This window comes from Alligator mississippiensis, chromosome 13, assembly GCF_030867095.1.
Source record: "Alligator mississippiensis isolate rAllMis1 chromosome 13, rAllMis1, whole genome shotgun sequence".
NCBI classification, from domain to species: Eukaryota; Metazoa; Chordata; order Crocodylia; family Alligatoridae; genus Alligator; species Alligator mississippiensis.
The window spans coordinates 18,010,906-18,030,379 of record NC_081836.1 but is presented as its reverse complement, the minus strand read 5'-3'; the positions used below and the strand labels follow the sequence as shown (position 1 = coordinate 18,030,379).

General features: G+C 43.3%; 1 protein-coding gene across 6 annotated transcripts in view; it reads left to right on the top strand.

The window, feature by feature from the left end:
• NPHP4 (nephrocystin 4) overlaps window positions 1-19,474 on the top strand; it is a 105,611-nt gene that overhangs the window by 586 nt on the left and 85,551 nt on the right. For 4 of the 6 annotated variants that reach the window (XM_019493873.2, XM_019493872.2, XM_014605805.3 and 1 more), the window contains exons 2-5: window positions 1,450-1,530; window positions 4,013-4,186; window positions 10,765-10,917; window positions 18,903-19,075. In XM_019493873.2, the coding sequence (XP_019349418.2) occupies window positions 4,052-4,186; window positions 10,765-10,917; window positions 18,903-19,075 (461 nt within the window). In that variant the 5' untranslated portion in view covers window positions 1,450-1,530; window positions 4,013-4,051. Of the gene's footprint in view, window positions 1-1,449; window positions 1,531-3,995; window positions 4,187-10,764; window positions 10,918-18,902; window positions 19,076-19,474 lie in introns of all 6 variants that reach the window. The other 2 variants (XM_019493871.2, XM_019493870.2) reach the window with 2 other exon arrangements.

Here is a 19,474-nt window from a genome sequence, read left to right as displayed (position 1 = left end):
ATTATAATCTCCCTGATTCCTTCTCAACTCCTAATTCCAGGCCGTTAACACTCTTCTCTCTTCCTTAATAGTCTCCATGTCCCACTAATCAAGCTGTCCTTTCTTTGGCAATTCTGCTGTCCCTGGTAATATAGCTCCTATTTCAAAGTCCTGGCTAAAAACATTAACTCAGGTGTGGAAATTACTTTCAGCAAGTCATTGGATACACGGTCAATATGCCCAAGAAAGCTAGATTTTGTTTAATGACTCTGAAAGAGATGTACATCCAATTCTAATGGCTACAGGACTAATGCAGCTATATCCTTTGATTTTTTGTTGTTGTTGCTTAGTTTGTTGTGTTTTGATACACAGTATGTGATATAGCACATTAATGCACAGTCCAATAAAGTTAAATTTATTGTTCTTTGATCTTAAACTGAGTGATATAGTCCTAGGCCTTTAGTATATTACTAAAGGTTCTAGTTTCTTTTTTCCTGGAGAAAAATATGTATTACGTTATATGTGAAGGTGCACCACACCATCTGCACCCCCTCTTGAAAATCCTAGATCTGCCAATGAAAGCTGCTGTGGGGCAGAAAGGAGGGCCATGTGTCAAAGTGTTTTCATTGTTCCTTAGAGAAGAGCAATGAAAACACTTTGACACATATACCGTACACTGAGGTTTTCCAACTGGTTCAGCTCCACTGATGGTGGCAGCAGAGCAGCACTAGTACAGAGCAGACACTGGCATGACAACCAGAATGTCATTCTGTTCCAGGGAGCAGAAAGCAACACTGACAGTCAGTTCTCAGTCTTATCAGAAGTTTGGTACAATTTGATATTTCCCTTAATGACCCAGTAACTGGAGTCATGTAATTGCATCAGAACCTTTTCTTTCATTTTTTGTAAAGAAAGTTCCCTTCCCAATATTGGTTATTTATAAAACCTCATGCATTTTAAGTCAACCTTAACAACCTTAAGAATTGCAGCAGATGCATAAGACTGTTACTGGGTCATTAAACAATCCTGGATCACAGGTAGCCCTAACTCTGTTCCCACTGCTATCATAGTATAGTTGCATTCTTGTAGCAGTGATGGGAATTTTGAGTAAAACTGCTCATGACAGCATGGTCCATGTGGGACAAAGAAACCTCCTTCTGCCCCAGGAGTTAGTTATGGCTTGGTCCCATCTGGGACAGCAGCCAAAAATCTAAGCACTCTGATGTCTATGAACAGGGGATGCATTTGCTGTCAATATCTGATAGGGAAAAAGACCATTTTCCTACAATGATCATCCTTGTTATAAGCTTCAGAAGGCTCAAGCTCCAGGATGTTGCTTACTTCTTTTATAAAATTGTATTTCATGATCTCACAGGAGGTGGCTAGCTTGGATATATTATTCTATGTTGTATTAGGCCCTTTGTTCCTGGGCACTTCAAGAACAAGTATTTTTTTTCCTCCCATGATCAGATCCTATACACCAAGGTACAAGCCATACAGCTCTCACCTGGCAACGTGAGCAAAAGTGAATTTCAAAAAAAGTCCTGGCAGGTAAATGCTTTACATATCTTTACTGCTGTTTGTCTTCATGATAATTATTCTTAAATCACCCCAAAGTGGCCCCAGTCATCTGTTCTTCAGAAATGAATTTCCAGGAGAGAAGCTGGGAAGTTTGGAATTGGGATTTCCCCTCCCAAAGAGGGACAATTCTTCCCTCAGGTCCATATAGCAGGTAGCAATTTCAGTAGATAGTATGACCCACAAACCTTCCTACACCTAGGGAAGGGAGAGTATGGAGAACTGTGACGGGGTTGTCATGAGTCCGGTTTAATCATTAGCCTGCCCACCTGCCTCACCTTTGCTGTAATAAAGACAGGTGTTCCTATGTGGGAGGCTGCCCATTTAATGCCCTGATACACAGCTCCATACCATCCCTACACTGTTCCCATGCCTCTCAGATGGAATCGCTATGTGGCTCTCGCCCCACTATGGACCTCATTACGCTTACCTTACATTCAGACCTCACCTGTATCCCTCCTTCTAGGCTCCCCACCCTCATTCTGGGCTGTAAAGCCTCCCTAAGCCCTTTTCTCTCTCAGCAGTGGCCCCCTCTGGGACCTTTGGCCACACAGGACATGGCCTTGCTTTTAGGCCAGTTGGGACTCCAGGCCTCTGCCTCTGGCCATCCCTCATGATGAGCGCTCGGGCCCTATGAGCATTCTGGTCCTGGCCTCACCATTGACCAGTCAAGGTTACTTTGGTTAAGTTATTGAGCCACTTGCCCTTACTCTCCCCTACAGGTCCACATTCTTGGGCCCCTCTAAACACAGCTCACTTAATCACTAAGGCTGGCCTATGCACAGTCCTTCAGGCCTACCTATGTGGACCCTACTTTACACACCCTTCTTACTAGGGAGGCACTGGTGTGGCATTTCCTGAGGCCCACCCCACCGCAGGCGGCCCCAGCACACCATCCAACGCTAGCAGGGTGGTGTTTTAGGTCATTTTGCAGGACCCAGGACCCTGCTCCATCCCCACAGTTTCCACCCTTAACCTCCAGGTGTTCTGGGAGCAGCAGCTCCAGCTGGGCAATGGTACTCCAGCAGCAACTGCCTGCTTAACTCTGAGGGCCTGTGTTTATAGTGAGGCTACCCAGCCCCATCCTCCAATCCAGGAGCCTTCTTGCAGTCATGTGATTGTTTTGCTAGGCCACACTGTACCTGTTGGCTGCTCCACAGCCTGCTCAAGCCTCTTGAAGTGGCAGGCACCAAAGGTGTCCTGCCACCGGTGCCTGCCATGAGAACAAAAGGAAAAATTGGCCCCAATTTCTAGTAACAGGGGAAGGTACCATTTAGAAATAAGCACATATTGTCTCCTGATATTGAATTAAAACTAAGCTTTAGTGCTCTGTTACTACAAGAGGAACCCAAGCAAGACAGTTTCACTGAGCAATCTCTTATCTGTCTAATTACACTGCTCCATTACTGTAGTAGCTCAGGTAAAGCAACTGAGTTTCCTACAGTCACTCCAGGAGTTTGTGGTAGAACTAAACTGTTGAGCCCCACTCTACAAAGTTCAATTTTTTGCTTTAACCAAAAAATCAGCTCTGACTGCATCCCTGGTTAAGAATCATGTATTAAAAACTGAGGGTGCTTTTTGGTCTCAGAACAGTAGGAATGCTGTACAGAATGAAATAAAGACAACTCAGCTTTGGATAGCATGAGTCTGTTATCCTGGTCTATCATAGGGCTTTTTTACTTCCATTGTAGCAATGCCTACCCCACACAGCAACATTTCCCACCACAAGGGGACTGAGGAGTACCCAGACACAGGGAAAAACAAGGCCTCTCTCCTAAAAGACTGAAAGACATCAGTCTTTCCTCAGCATTGCTTGGTGTAGGACAACCTCCATAGCTCCATTTTTGCTTCCATTGCAGAGTGTGGCAGGCAGTTTCTGTCAGACATGCTATAACAGAAATTCTGTCCTGCTGCAGCTTGTAGAGCAGGGTTTACTCCACCCACTGTTTTAGCTCCTGTAATCCCGAGTCCCAGTGGCCAAGGGGCCCTACCACATAATTTCCTACTGGGCTGTATGTTCTGTGAGAAATAGCAGAAACTCGCAGGCACCAGCTATAATGCTTGATTGGTGGGTAACCTTTCCTATGAGGCAGTGTTCTGTGTTCTCCCACAATGAGCTCAGCTCTTGCCTCAGGCTCTCAGCCATCATGGGCAAGTAGTGCCATAAGGACTCAGTGCTCCTGAGTGACCTCTGGTAGATGCTCACAGCTGCATGCACTGACTCCCCAGGGAGTCATGTCTAGCTCCTTGCTGGAAGGAAAAGGGGGAGCATGGGCACCACATTACCTGGGGGAAGAGCTCAAGAAAGCTTTATTGTTTTAAAAATTAAATGTTAGGTAACTTATATATAAATTCTCCATTGTGCTCTGTTGTTCTCATCCTGGTTTGAAGTTGGCAGGTTCTGAGCATGCGTTTCCCATGATGGATTTTATTTGTAGATGAATGTTCTCCATAGCAGGTGCCTGGAGGAAGACGTGACCTTTTAAGCAGCAAGATGAGTGAATGGGAAAGGGTTTTTGTGCAGAATCTGACTGTCCCTCCGCACTCGCAAAGGAGACGGCAGATCCGGAGGGAATCAACAGCATTTCAGTGTGTCCTGAAGTACATCGAGGGAACTTTGATTAAGCAGGTAAAAGGACTATTCTGTCTCCCTTCTGGCTGCAAAGTCCTCATACCTGTCTCTTTCTGATTAGAGCGTTTTAATACTCAAACTTTTCACAGAAATAACTGAGTTTTAGGCTGTGTGACAGGCACGTAGGAGGTCCTTTAACCCTATCCAGTGGGGACTGCCACGGTTGCCCACTTCACCTCACCAGGGCCAAAGGGCCTTGGAGGTAGGCTTGGGAGATCTGCCTCATCCTTGTCACCAAAGAAAAGTAATTTAAAAATGAATGTGACTTTTATTAAGAGATTTTCAGTGGGGAAAAACAGCTTGTCTCTGGATAGCAGTTCAGCATTTTGGTTCAGTGCCATTAATTGCAAACGCCTATATTTGCACCATATGAAGGCAGCCATTGAGGTTAGATCTGTAGCCCTTAATGCAGAATCAAATAGTGTCCTCAGCCCCACCAGGCCACCCTTCCCCGGCAGGGTGTAGTTTTAGGTCACGTCCATGACCAAGAGCCTCCTGCTCTTACTTCTGGATGTTCCATGCCACAGCTCAGCTAGGCAGTGTTTTTGCCTGGCCTGGCAGCAGCAAACTGTAAACTTTACATACCTAGTGTTCCCAAAATGGCTGCCCTCATTAGGCACCTAGTAGCTGCCTGCCTCCACCCATAAAGTGGCAGGAACCCAAAGATGCACTGCCACAATAATGCTCATTGGAGTAGCGTTTGGTTAATAGATTGTATTTTGGAGAGTCAAGCTGCTAACATTCAAGTTACCATTTACTGTGTAGTTGTCTATTACTAAAAGCCTCTACAAGCCATGCTCTCTCTTGTGTTTATATACCTTTCTCATTTGGTTAAGACTCAGCTTTTTCTAAGGCAAAAGGAAACAAAGGTGAAGATTGGTTTCTGAGGCATAATGCTAGCAGAAAAACTCTTCAGTGGGTTAGTTACTCTAATCTGGAGAGAGTTTTTGTCAGTGTATTTCCTGACTGGAAAATTGGGTGTGGTGGATCTGTAGCGATAGTGAAGGTTTTCATCAGCTATAGCAGTGTTCTGCCTTCAGAAGTGTTTCCAAAGGAGAAAAAAAGAGTTTGATACATTGTGCTAGAGCTCTGGTAAAAACATAACATGATGTACCATACAGTTCAATGGGTTAAGGCATTGTGCTACTAAATAATGTAGAATTACTAGATCATTAATATTCCATTTGACAGTATCTCTCTACTCTTCTGAAGATGATGGCAATATCGGAAATATGAAGGGGGGCTGGTAGGTTTAAAAAAAAAAAGCTTAATTTTGGCTATGCTAAAAAACTGACTTGCTTTTATTTTTGTATACGTTTTTGGCTTTGGACCTGAACTACAGCTGTTCTGGTTTCAGGCCAAAGGACATAGAAGGCTGAGATTTCCAAAACAAACTGAGGGAATTAGCCATACGGTATCTCCTAGCAGCATGAATAGGAGTTGTGTCTAAATCCCTTAAATAGAGAGTTCAGAAATTCAGCTACAGCCACCCCATAATTCGCTGTAGCCCCCTTCCACTGCTGCCGCCTGCCCCAAGTGCAGTCTTGGCCCAACCCCCCCCACCAGGAAGAGCCTGGCGTTGCCCCAGCTTGCAGCAGCAGCCCACCCTTGCCCTGCACACAGATCCAGGGGCATACACCTCCCCATGTCCTCCCAGGGTGCGCGCAGCTATGGGAGTGCTGCCCCTCCCCACGCACCTTGTGGACGAGCCGCTTACAACTCAATCTACCCTCCATCCCCATGCCCTCACAACGAACTTACCAGCCAGACCTGGCTGATCTCAATGCTGCCAGGTGCACTCCTGGCCGCCTGCATGCTGAGCTGCGACTACATGCATGCACTGGGCATTTATCAGCAACATTATAGGCCACATTAGCCAAAAAAAGCTGATTGCCAATACTGTTAATTTTCCTTATATCGGTGTTGATCCAATATGGGACCAATGTGTCGGTGCACTTCTAATGTATTTAAATCATAAGTCAGTGACAGGCATGCATAAGTTAAATTGCACTGTCCACAGTGCATCACACCATTGACTTACACCAATTGTTGATAAGTTATCTGATTTGGATTCTTTGCAACACATTGAATATTGTCTTCACTTAGAGTGCAGACCAGAGCCCACAGTCAGATGGAGTTTTTTTCCGTTGCATTTGAGCATTTCCATTACATTCTGGCAGCATGGGTTCACACGTGCAGTATTAGCACCTAGGTCTATTAGATAAGAATCCAGAAATCTGATCAAATTAGATTCAACTGATGGACTGGAGGTTGACCCAAAGGAGGAAAGGGAGAGATGTTAATGCTCCTACTTAGATGAGGAAGTAAATCTCCTGGCTTCCTTTGAAAGCTTGCCACCTGAAGAGAAAAAGAACATCTTGGCTCGCTTGAGAGTCCTCCAGGAGGACTTAATTAAAATAAATCAGGAAGGACAGAATGACTTTCAGACCAGTAAAATGAATTAACATTTACAAGACAGGAAGGAGGCAAGGGAAAAACCAGATCACTGTGTGGTACAGGCCCCTCTTATCCAACCTGAAAAGCTAGTTACTAAGAGGTCCAGGTTAATTACCCCTTGCAAGAGTAATATTGAGGAACCAATTCATTGCCAGGAGCTTAATAGAAGAGATAATGTTTCTATATTACTTGACAATAGAAAACATAGCAGCATCTAGGTCTAACTTTGTAGAAACCAAATCGCTTCTTTCCTTCTTTTAAACTTCTCCACAAGGCTTGCCTCTGCTGTGATGCCTAAAAATCACTCCCATTTGGTACTGGTCAGGCAGATGAGGACTGTGATTGTGCCTTTCTATTCAGCTTTGTTAATTTTATGACCTTTTCTTCCCAACTTTCCTTGCCATATGTGTGTGCCATGTAGACTGTAACTAATTTGAGGGTTGGGACTGTTGTCTTAATTACATGCCTGGACAGAGCCCAGCACAACAGAGCCTTAAACCCTCTGTGACTATCTTTGTAATATAAGTTTTTAATATACTATTGCTTGAATATGTGAAAAGCAAAAACAGCGGGAGAGACATGAATGTTGCTGGAGATATTGACTGACCACCCAGTTAATGGCTTAAGTTTATTGCTACTGAAGAATTCAATATCTTCCATGTTTCAGGGGTGTTGGTTGTAGCCATGTTGGTCTAAGGACATAGGCAGACAAGATTCTTTGGGTAAGTGTGATATAGTTTATTAGAAAAACCAAATAGTTGGAAAAATTGTTCTTTGCAAACTTTTGGGCACAAACACCCTTCTTCAAGCATAGGGAGAGTCTGCTATTGTTTTGAGTTCTCCTGGATGGAATAGAAGGCAGTATGCAGAATGCTGCTCTGTGCAAATGCATATGCGTGGCAGTGAGGATCAGAGGCTGTGAGAGACAGGTAGATGGGAGGGTAGGAGGGAAAGTGGGGAATGTTGACCTGATAATAGAATGTAGCTGGTAAAACGTAGAGAGGTTATGTGGGGTTATCGGACGGCAGGCAAGTTATAATATGCCATAAATCCAATGTCTATATTTAGCCTATGGTTTTTTGTATCCAGTAAATTTATGAAGTGTAGTTTGTAGGCTCATCTATGAAAGATGTTTTGTAAATTCCCTTTGAGGATTAGAACTGAGAGATTGGAGAGAGAGCAGTTGTCTTGTGAGAAGTGTGCACCCACAGATAATTGGGTATTCTTGCCTTTGATAGACTTTTGATGTGCGTTCGCTCTGGTACGCAGTTGTTTGGTTCTCCTACATATTTTCCATCAGGGTATTTAGTGCATTGAATGAGATATATTACATTTCTGGAGGTGCAGGTGTATGATCCAGGAATGGTAATGGCTCTGTTGTGGAGTGTAGTTGTTGTGGGAGTAGTGGAGATGTGTTGGCAGGTTTTAAATTTTTTGTCCTGGCATAGTCTCGATTCATATGTGTGTTTTGGGCTGTAGGAAATTTGCTTCTGGTGATGAGATTGACAAGGTTTGCTGTTTATTTAACGGCTAGGATGGGTGGTACTGGGAAGATCTCTTTAAGGTTTGGGTCTTCTTCCAATATGCATTGCAATTGTTTGAGGATTTTTTGTATAGTTCCAGGGAAAGATAGTATGTCATAACTAACAGTGTGCAATTCGTGAGGATTTTCTTTTTGTACTGCAGCAATTCCTCATGTGGTATCTGGGTGGTTCTTTTGAAAGTGCAATCTATCTCTCTGGAGGAGCGTCTTTGTTGAGTGAAAGCCCTTTTGAGATTTGTGAGGTGACAATTGTGGGTGTTCTCAGTGCAAATTCGGTGGTATTGGAGGGGCTGTCTGTAAATTAGTGTTTTTCAGTGTGTTTAGGGTGATTGCTGGTTCTGTGCAGATATGTATGTTGGTCCATGGGTTTCTTGTATATGGTGGTTTGTATTTTATCATTCTGGATACTGATCCTAGTGTCTAAAAAGGAAATGTTGGTGCTGGAGTATTCAAGGGATAGTCTGATGGAGGGGTGATGTTTATTGATTTTGTGATGGAAATCAGAGATTGCAGGTTTTTGGTCCAAATGATGAAGGTGTTATCTATATATCTTAAGTATAGCATGGCTTGATGGTGCAGTTCTTTCGACATTTTTCTTCCAGGTGGTGCATAAAAAGGCTGGCATATTGTGGGGCCATTTTGATGCCCATGACTGCCTGTGGTCTGGAGGAAGTGTTGGTTATTGAAAGTGAAGTTGTTGTGTGTGAGGATGAATTGTATAAGTTTAGTAATATCTTTAGGTCTGTACTCTGAGTTGTAATCTTGTTCTTGTAGATATGTAAGGCCGGTTTGGATGCTATCCTGGTGTGGGATGTTGGTATATAAGCTGGTAACATCCATGGTGGCTAGGAGGGTATTGCTGGGAAGGAGGGAGGTCTATGATTTTAAGTTTTTGTAGAAAGTCTTTTGTGTCTTGGACAAAACTCACTCTTTGGGTGACAAGAGGTTTTAGGATGGATTTGATGAAACCTGATATTTCCTCAGTTAGGGTTCCATGGTTGGATATTATAGGTCTTCCTGGGTTCCCTTGTTTGTAGATTTTAGGGAGCATCTAAAAAGTCTCTGAGTTGGGTAGGGGTGGGGATCAAGTTCTGTAGTTTTTCTTGTAGTTCAGATGGAAATGATTTAATAGTGGTTTTGAGTTTTAAGGTGAAAAAAGGAATTGGATCTTCCTCTAATTTTTCATAGTAAGTGAAGTCAGAGAATTGTCTGTTGGCTTCTTTTATGTAGTTTTCATGGTTAAGGATAACTATAGCTCCTTCTTTATCTGCTGGTTTTATTACTATTTGGTTGCTGGATCTTAGAGATTCTATGGCCCTTCTGTCTGAGAGGGAGAGGTTGTTATGGTGGCATTTGTTGTTGATTATTTCATGAAAAATTTAACCCCCCAAACCCCCAAAAATCAGATTGGACACCTCACAGTGGATGAAATTCAAACCTTGACTGCTATATTGACTGCTTCAGGGAAAGAATGAACAATGAAATGATCAACAATAAAAGAGGTCTTCCCAAACCCACCCATCCTAGCCTTTAAACAAGCACTGAACCCCACTAATCTCATCACCAGAAGCAAACCTCCTATGCCCCAAAACACACAAATGGATCCAGACCATGCTGGGACAAAAAATGTAAAACCTGCTAACACATCTCCACTACTCCCACAACAACTACACTCCACAACAGAGCCATTGCCATTCCTGGATATTACACCCACACCTCCAGAAATGAAATATATCTCATCCAGTGCGCTAAATGCCCTGATGGAAAATATGTGGGAGAAGCCAAACAACAACTGTGTACCAGAATAAATGCACATTGAAAATCCATCAAAGACAAAGATACCCAATTACCTGTGGGTGCACACTTCTCACAAAACAACCACTCTCTCTCCAATCTCTCGGTTCTAATCCTCAAAGGAAATTTACAAAACACCTTTTGTAGATGAGCCTACAAACTTCACTTCATAAATCTACTGGATACAAAAAATCATGGGCTAAATATAGATATTGTATTTATAGCACATTATAACTTGCCTGCCATCTGATAACTGCAGGTAACTTGTCTGCATTTTACCAGCTACATTCTATCACCAGGTCAGCATTCCTCCCTTTCCCCCCACCTACCCGTCTCACACCTGTTGTCTCCCATTGCCTCTGATCTTCACTGTCATGCATTTGCATTTTTACAGACCTGCATTTTGCATATTGGCTTCTGTTCCAACCAAGAGAACACAGAACAACAGCAGACACTTCCTATGCCCGAAGTAGGGTGTTTGTGTCTGCAAGTTTACAACAAACACTTTTTCTAACTATTTAGTTGGTCTAATAAAAGATATCACATTTACCCAAAGAACCTTGTCTGGCTACTGAAGAGAAACAGTCAAAAGAAAATGTTCTTCTCTTCTGTTTGAGAACACACTTGTTTTTTTGCTGTTGTTCATAACAGTCCTTACCATTTTAATATCAATGTTTCTTCATTCTTGATTTTCTTACGGATGCAGCTTCATTTCTAGGTACGTTTGAGGTTGGAAACTGCTAAATCTCCCATTTGGTGTGTGTGTGTTCTTGTATTCCAGAGAGCACTGGAAGGCTTAGCTGGAGTTGAATACCAGCTCCGCATGACCCTCTTTGACATCACATATCGCCATTTCTTTGGGAGAACCTGGAAAAGCAGCACCAGGCCCCTGAAGGCTATCCCAGGACAGCCACCCAGAGCCAGTTTCAATGAGGTAGGACCCAACCAGAAATCACAGATGATCTCAATATACTCTCTCAGTCACACAGAGCAATGTGAATGAATGTAGATACCTAAAATGCTTGGGACATAAGCTGGAGTTAAGCCATAGGTTATGTCAAAGAGACAGCCCATGCTGCAGCCCACTCACTGCTTCTGCAGTTGTGCTACATGCAGTATAACTCCCAGCTGAAACCAACACAGCAGGGGTATCTCCAATATGGCAAAGAAGGATACTCTTGACTAAGCTGGTAGAACCTGCTCCCTGCTTATATATCAGGTAGTGGCATGGGCTCAGAGCAGGCCTTCCATGAACTCTGAAACTGTACTGGCTATGTTGGGCAGATATCAGAGCAAGTAAATTATGTGTTTCAGAGCATGAGCAGGCCTTTGGTGTCCTGAGATGGCTTGTTTGTGTATGTTAATGTTGATAGAAGGGAATGGCAAGCTTGCCCCCTTGCTGGGTGTTTGCATCGGTGTGAATTTAGTGTATGCCAGTTATCCAGTATTGTAACAAACAGCAGAGTTCTATTTAGTAATAAGAAGAGTCACTTGAACATATACATCCCTATAGATTTAGGAAGACCTGGAGATAAATATCTGACATAAAGTGTTCTAAGCATGACACGAAGCACAGGCATCCAGAGATTAGGCTACTGAATAACCTATTGTAAATAACACCCTTTGCATGCCAATGGCACTGTATAAACTATGAATAATAATAATAGTACTGTATCAGAAGGCTCATGTCTCTGAATGTTAGAGTATAAAAGGGGCTGCTTTTCTCATAAATCACACAGGAATCTGAAAGGGCTCCTTTGGAGTGTAACATCAATCTGCCAGGTGCCATTGAAACGCTAATGGGAGAGCTCTTCTTCCCTTCACAGCATAAATCCCATGCACTTTTATTGATATTGCAATAAACGGTAAGCATCAGCTTCATTTTAGACCAGCCTTTGCTTCCTCAGTGCACGCAGGAGCTTCTGCTGGTCTCTCCCTCCACTGCTTCCCTAGGGTTCAGTAAACAAAGGACAGGTAGTTTGGACTGGGAGGGGATCTGCCCTCCTTTGTATGTGAGGTAAAGGGGAGCAGTCTAAGGCAGAGGAGGACTTTGCAGAATTCATCACGGCTCATTTCTGGTTATGGGTCTGCTTCCCTAGTCTCACCTTCTGTGAATCATAGAGGTTTCCATTCTCAGTATCTTTTCTTTTGAGATGAGATGATGGGGTTAAATTCTATCAGCTTCCATAAGTAATACAAGGAGCTGTCTGGGCTACTGCTGGCAGAAACTGGGAATCTGTAGTTTGTTGCAAGATTCTATATCAAAATCTCACTTCAAATAAGAGTCCTCCTTTTTAACACACAGACGCCTTGCTGAGCAAGAGAGATTACACCTGGTCCCAGGCAATGCGAAAGCACTTTCATCATACAGAATGACCTGAGGTTACTGCACAAACTAATGCTTTCCTGAAACACAGCAATTTAGAGTAACTCAGTTATTATGGAGGCATTTAATGAGCTAAAAGACATAATACAGATGATTAATTAGAGAATGCAGTTACTATGAAATGGAATTATTTTGAGGATAAATCCTAAAAGTAGCAAAATGACACAGGGTAGGACACATGTATGTGTTATATGGTAGATTGGGCTATTTTAAACAACATTGGTTAAAACATTAGGAAACAGAGAGGACTCCTTCACTTGTTTAGTTTGTCTAAAAATCAAGCCATCTCTGATGCTATTTTTTATGGTCTAGTCCTGAAAATTTAGTATGGCCACCATTCCATAGCACCAAGCATTATGCTTGCTAGGTATCTTCTTTCCAGAGGTGCTGGGAATCCAGAGCTTTGGTTGCATTTTGTGGGAGCTCTGAAAACTTGGTGCTTCTGATTATCAAGCCCTAAGTGTTTGCACGGTCTAGTCTAGTGATACTCTTTCTCCTGCTGTGCATATTTTCTCTATTAAGACTTCCATGGGCAGTTCATTTATCAGCATTCAGATGCCTTTCATCCTTCTGCTATCTATGCTTTCTTTCATTCATTTATTTTTATACATTTAGAACAATAGCAATTTTTACAGAATGATGATGAATTGGATACAACCATGATTTGTCTTAGATGTGGTCCATTAGGATGCAATTACATCTTAATTGTGTTGAATTAGTTTGAATTTCAATTCAGAAGACAGGCCTTTTGTTAATCTAGGCAAATCTAGGTAACGGATCTAGCTAATGACTGGAAATTTCTTTTTGTGTTACATGTAGTGCTTGAGACATGACAGCAGAGGGCAGTGTTACTCTAGGAATGAAGAGGGGCCTTGGTGACATCTTTCAGGCATTGTGCCTTTTTCTTATTACCTTAACATTCATAATCGATTAAAAAACCAGGATTTTGTACAGTTTTAATCAACTAAAGAAATCTTCTTCTCCATCTTATATATGAGAGAAAAGCTTGGGCTTTGTGGCAGATTTTTACAGGTGTGTGTGGAGTAGCAATCTGATTGTCCTACTCTGAATAATTGTTGCATTTGTGCAAAGATAAAAGGAAAGGAGAAAACAGATCCCTGCATTTTGGACACTGAGCTGAACTAAGATTTAGCCTCTCTGTTCCTAAAGCTTCTAATTTTAACTTTTGTTCAATTTAATGATAAATAAACAGTATCAAGGGTACAATTCAGCATAGATTCAAAGCCAACTGCATTTATTTATGAGTGTATCAGCAGCATTAGACAAGTTATATTATTGGCATATGCATTCCTTCCCTGGGTCTTTTAATAATTAATTAACTAGTGGAGATTTTTTTTTAACTAAAAAGTGTAACAGAGGCCGACATCATAGAGAACTGAAAGCTACATGAACAGTGTTCAATGCACTGTTATATGCTGCAAATGCTTTTTGTCAAGATAACAATAAAATAAGTAGGATTTATGAACTGAGCACATATCAGATAACAAATTATGCGTACATGTAAGTTACGTGCAAAATAACTAGTATTAACCCAGCTTTAATTTTGCAAGCTCTGATAATCAAGCAATGGGTTTCACATCTGTAAAGTTTCCCCCAGAGCAGAAAGCAAGCGTTATCACATATTCTAGGTACTTTCTAGTTTGCAATAGCAATGCACGCATAACACAGAATCTTATGGTTCTAGGTATACTCCACACTAACTCTGAGCAGAAAGACTATAGCTGCACTAAAATCTCGTTAGCATTGTGGCCAACATCTTAATTGTTTAATTTTGTCATCTCTCAAATGCTTGGTTTCATGGACCCAGCTTTGCCTCACTTTGTGGATTCAGTTATTCAGGTTTTTAGGAGTGGGGGGCAGGTAGAAGGGCTATGCACCCTGTCACAACCCAAGGGTGTGATTTTGTGTGTGCGCTTCGGCACTGCTAAATTATTTCCCGCCACGAGGAGCTTTCTTTGCAGGGTGCATTTCTCAGTTGCAAAGAGAAAACCCCGGTGCAAAGAAGTTCCCGCCACCTGCATGCAAATTTGTGTCCCACTATTGGCCAGTTCTAAATTATTCCCACGTGGTGGCTAGCGATTGGCTTGCTAGCCGTATAAGAGGCTTGAGCGGTTTCCGCCCAAGTTGGAGGACTCCACAACCATCTCGTGGAGGAGGAGGACTTCACGTCTCGTGAAGAACTCTAAGCGCTGCGGAGCCTAACTGACCCAGCGTGTGCCTTAAGAAGGCTATAGGGGTCTGATCAACCTCTGGCCTCTCCCCGTTGCTGAGCGCAATCCCTCGACAAACCCCTTCCCTGCGCGCAAGTTCCACGGAGCCTAGCAAACTTCATGTGAGTGTATCCAGAGCTCTTCTCCGAGTTGTTTTCTTTGGTTGACACGATGGGCTCGCAGTTTTAGAGCTTTCAGCCGGATTGGGCTAGAGTTCACGAGTTTAGAACTCTTGTCCGCCCTTCTTTCCTGTCTGTAACTGCAACTCAAGCAAGTTTTCCTGCTTGCACCGCGACCATCTACGGTGTAAGTAAAATAATCTTTAATCAACCGCTACGTGTCTGTGCCTAATTCTAGTCTGCCGGCCTGCATTCCCCGACCCGCGTGCCAGGGCTGTTGGCCGCAGCCTGCCGCGCACCCCTGAGGGCCTCAGACTGCTCCCAGCCCGCACACACCCTTGCATGTTTTTACATCATTTGGTGAGCATGTTTCCCAAATACAGAAGGACAGAAAGTCACTGCCTTCAGAGGCCTGGAATTGAGGACTTGGAAGAGAGTGAAGCAAGCTGTAGTAGAAAGATGGGGTGAGCTCTCTGCTGGTGCGAGTTGTTAGTGTTCCACCATCTGAGGACCAGTCTGGTGGGGTTCATTTATTAACTGCAGAGCTCTCTCCAGTGGCCTTCCCCAAGGGGTTACTGTGTTTTTCTGTGTATAATGGAGCCACACAAAAAAGTTGTGGGCATAGCAATACAGTGTCACCCAGAGACACTATGGAAGCATCTAGACTACAGATCCTAGACGGGGTGAAGCTGGGAGCATATTAGTACATCTCTTTGTGATCAGCATAAAGGAAATAGCTGAAACCATAGTAGCTACTGAGGTCACCCAGGGTGCTTGTGTTGCAAGAGAAAAAGGAGGAGACACGGAGACTTAATGCTACTGTTCTTGTACATGTCACTCTTACTGTAAGCCCTTCTGTAGCTTTGCCCCTTCTCCTCTTCAACATTTCAGCATTCTGTAGTGTCCATCAGTGACTCCATAAACCAAAAGGGCCAGGTTCAGTGCCTGCTCATCACCTCTGACAAATGGGTCTCATGCATTATAAATGAAGGGAAGAAAATGGAAGCTGTTTGGGAAGCTGAACAAATTGCCCATTGTCTTGAGCAGCCTGGATGACCAGAGGCGGCAGCTGTGCGGTTTTGTTCTTTTGTAGCAGTGTAGTTATTGATTGTCCATGTGGCATCCTCTGGAAGAGCAATCTCATTTTTCTGTGTGATTAGTAACAGGCTTAGTGTTCATCTTTGTTTGCTTCTTTTCTTAAATTAAAAGCTATATAGACATGTATGACGAGATGCAGAAGGCAAGTAGCACTGCAGGACAAACAATATGAAAGGGAGAAACTGCTGGTTTGACAGGTCACTAATTAATATTGATAAAGTTTGCCGTTTAGGGAGGTTAGGTTACTTCTTAATACCTCTAATAACAAATTGGAGCAGAATAAAGATTTCTAGAAGGGGATGTGAGCTAATTCATAGCAGGCCATGAGTCTGCACAGAGCTTAAATGAGCTTCTCAGTCAAAAAATGTCATTGAGTGCTTATGGTTGATTATGCTAGTCCTGTTGAAAAATGAAAGTACAGCACAAGGGCTAAACATCCTGGGCGCCTATACATGAGTGCCAAGGCTGCTCTGACATGCTGGAATTACAGTACGTTGCAGCAGACTTGATTAATTGAGTCTGCTGGAGCACGGGGCAGTTGCTCTGCTCCAGCAGCCTTCTGCATCTCGTCTATCAGCGTTCCTGTGCTTAAAAATGGTGGTGGGGTGCTTGAACTAAAGCTCGTTGAGCAAGCTTTAGTTCAAGTGCCCGTACTGCCATTTTCAAGCATGGGGATGCTGATACACAAGACACGGCAGCACCTTGATTAGAGTGGCTCTTGGAGCCTCTCTAATTAAAGCACCATACGTGCTTAAGAGCACGTGTAAAAGTGCTCTTTGTATCTTTCTGTGTGTATGTGCATGTGTGCATAAGATGCAGGCTATAGAATGGAGTTATTTAAATGATTGACAAATCTGATTGTCCCGTCATGGTGCACAACTGTCAAATAGAGATAGTAATTTTGGGCGAGTAAAATCCTCCCGCATTCTGTTGCGTGCAAGAATCCTTTAGAAGAAATTTGCTGAGTCTGATCTGAAGCTTCTAATCATGAAATTCTAACTGGCAAATACAGTTTTTTTTATCATAGTATATTTTCCCCAAGGAACACTTGCAAACCCTTGTTCATAGCCACTGCTGAACTGTCTCAGGAAACCATTAGATATTTCTAGAAGGTGAATGACCGTATTTTAGCTTGGAAACAATAAATGTGCCAGTGCCAGCCAGAATGTTAGTGGATGTCAGTTTGCTGGCTACTGCATTTGGATCTGTCATGGAAGCCAGGCAGTTCCACATCAGCTTTTCAAATGAGGTAGAGTCCAAGCTATGACCAGAAAAGCAGTAGCATTAATTAGCAGTAGGAGACCTGATCCTTGGGCCTAGTGGTACCAGTAGATATCTCTCCATTGATTTTATTGAGTTGTGGGTTAGCCTCTGATGTGCATGCACTTGGACTGCATGTCTTTTCCCCTGCCCTTTAAAGATTTGGGTCTTGGCTTTCCCACGGCACAGGTTTTACTGTTGTTTACAAGGAGCAAAGGAGTCCCCTGTGGTTTAGTGGTAGAATCCTTGTATACCGCACAGGAGTCCTGGGTTCAAATTCTGGACGCTTATACAAATACAGCCATGGAGGTACCAAATGTCTGGACTCAGTCTGGCCTTTGGATTCTGTCTCAGTGGCCTAAAGTGGGGATGGAAGGTCTAGGTAGCCTCCACTTCTCCAAAAAACCCCAACTCCTGCCTAGGCATATGCATCGAAGGTCTGGGTGACCTCTCATGGATACACCATGATCCAGAAGGATCAATGGTTGCCAAACAAGGAGCAAATTCCAATTTATGTGGGGATGAAGTAGGCGAGAATCAGTTTACACTTCTATGGGGTAAATTCTGAGCTCTTGGCCCCATGAGGTAATTGCTCCTTACTTTTTTCCTTGGCATTTTTATCCAGTGTTCCAGGCAGTTGAAGTATGACAATCTCAAGGTGACCTTTAATTGGGAAGATTATTGCTGCTTTACAGCAGAAATGAAAGGAGGGGACTGTGTTATTAAAGCTGTTATTAGCATTTAAGGAGACGGTGGTAAACTTAGTTTTACAACTGGTCTACTTTACAGCTTCCTGATCCTTTGCAAACCAAAGCATTAGTCTCTCTCAGTCCAGCCACCTGTCAGCAGTTAGCAGGCATTATTTCATCATTTTGCAATAAAAGATAATAGAATAACGATTTATTTCCCCAGGATGATGTTTTAATGTCTCTCTCCGTTATCCCTTCCTGACAGTCTATGATTACAGTAAATGTTGTCTCTGCAACACCATGATAATGACTCCTTAATAGAAAGATTAACCTGGCTTAAATAATGTCACTCCTTGCCCCCTCCTTGCTTCCCTGGACCTCTTGCTCCACATCATACTCTTAATCTTTGTGGATTACTCCCTTCTGCATCACTGCAGATGGAGGCCATAAGAGACCTTCCTGCTTGCCAGTCGCTTTGCTTTTCCCAGCCTAAAGCGTGCTGTGGTAACATAGGGTCAAATGAAGCATTTGAACCCTGCTTTTATGGAGTCTGCTGCCTGAGAGTAACCAAACCTTATTGGCTAGGGAACCCAGGGCACTTTAACAATGCTTTCCACTCCCTAGGTTTCTGACATTTACTAGCTTTAAACAGACATACAGGGCTAAGTTGAGCCAGCAGGGTCAGAGATAGGATTGGTTCTTGGTGCCATTCGTGGGTGACACTATGCACACTTTGGCAGGAATAATGATTTCTCCGAGTAAGGACTGCTTTGGACATCTTGCTGTAGCACCAAAATGTGCAAAACTTTTCATTGCTATGCAAGATGTGGCAATCGCATTGCTGAGTACAAGTACCAAGTCCTCTCCTTTAAACAATATATATAGCCCAGGGATGTAAGCGAGAGTCAGGGAAACTACAGTTAGACAACCTCCCAGACAGGCATCATGTCCTGTCTGCCACTCTTACTTCTATGTTTAAAGGGCACTTGCTCTGATTCCAACCAGAGACTTCATTATTCTGGAAGTGTGTAGTTAATGTGACTGTGCTGGATCTTACATTCCAGCTGAGACATAGGTGTTATCTGGTTACTGTTCCACTGGGGTCTGAGATTGGACATATTCCTTCCTGCCCCCAGACAGTGTATTTTCACACATCCTTAAACCACCCTGGCATCATCATCATTGTGGAAGTGGTGGCCACAGCAAGAAAGCAAGATGGGACCCATCAGGATCTCTCCTGTGGGTTTGGAATCATGCACCTGTTCAACGCCAAGTCCGAGCCAATAGATGTGGCTGTGAAGGGCAAAGGGTGAGTACCTCCTGCTCTGAGAGGATGTGTGCTGTAGTATCTGCATAGGGGTGGGGTGGGATAAGGTTCTGGGTCAGCACACAGTCATTGCTCTGCAGTGAGGGAGGAAGACTATGGGCATTAGCTTACAACTCCAGCAAATTGGACCTTCAGCTTTAGCACAGGCTTTCTGTATGACCCTGGGCAAATTAGTCTCTTTGCACCTCCACTTCCTCCTAGGCAATGGGAATACTAGAATTGTTGTGCACCATGGGACATGGGGAGCTAAGGAGAATGGGTCCCATGTAGATTCCCAGCACAGGCTGGTATGCAAGAGACCCTTTGACTTCATATACATGTATTTTAACCCGTTCCCAGTTGCATGATAGGCAGGGATCTCTTAACCCTAGATTCAAACAT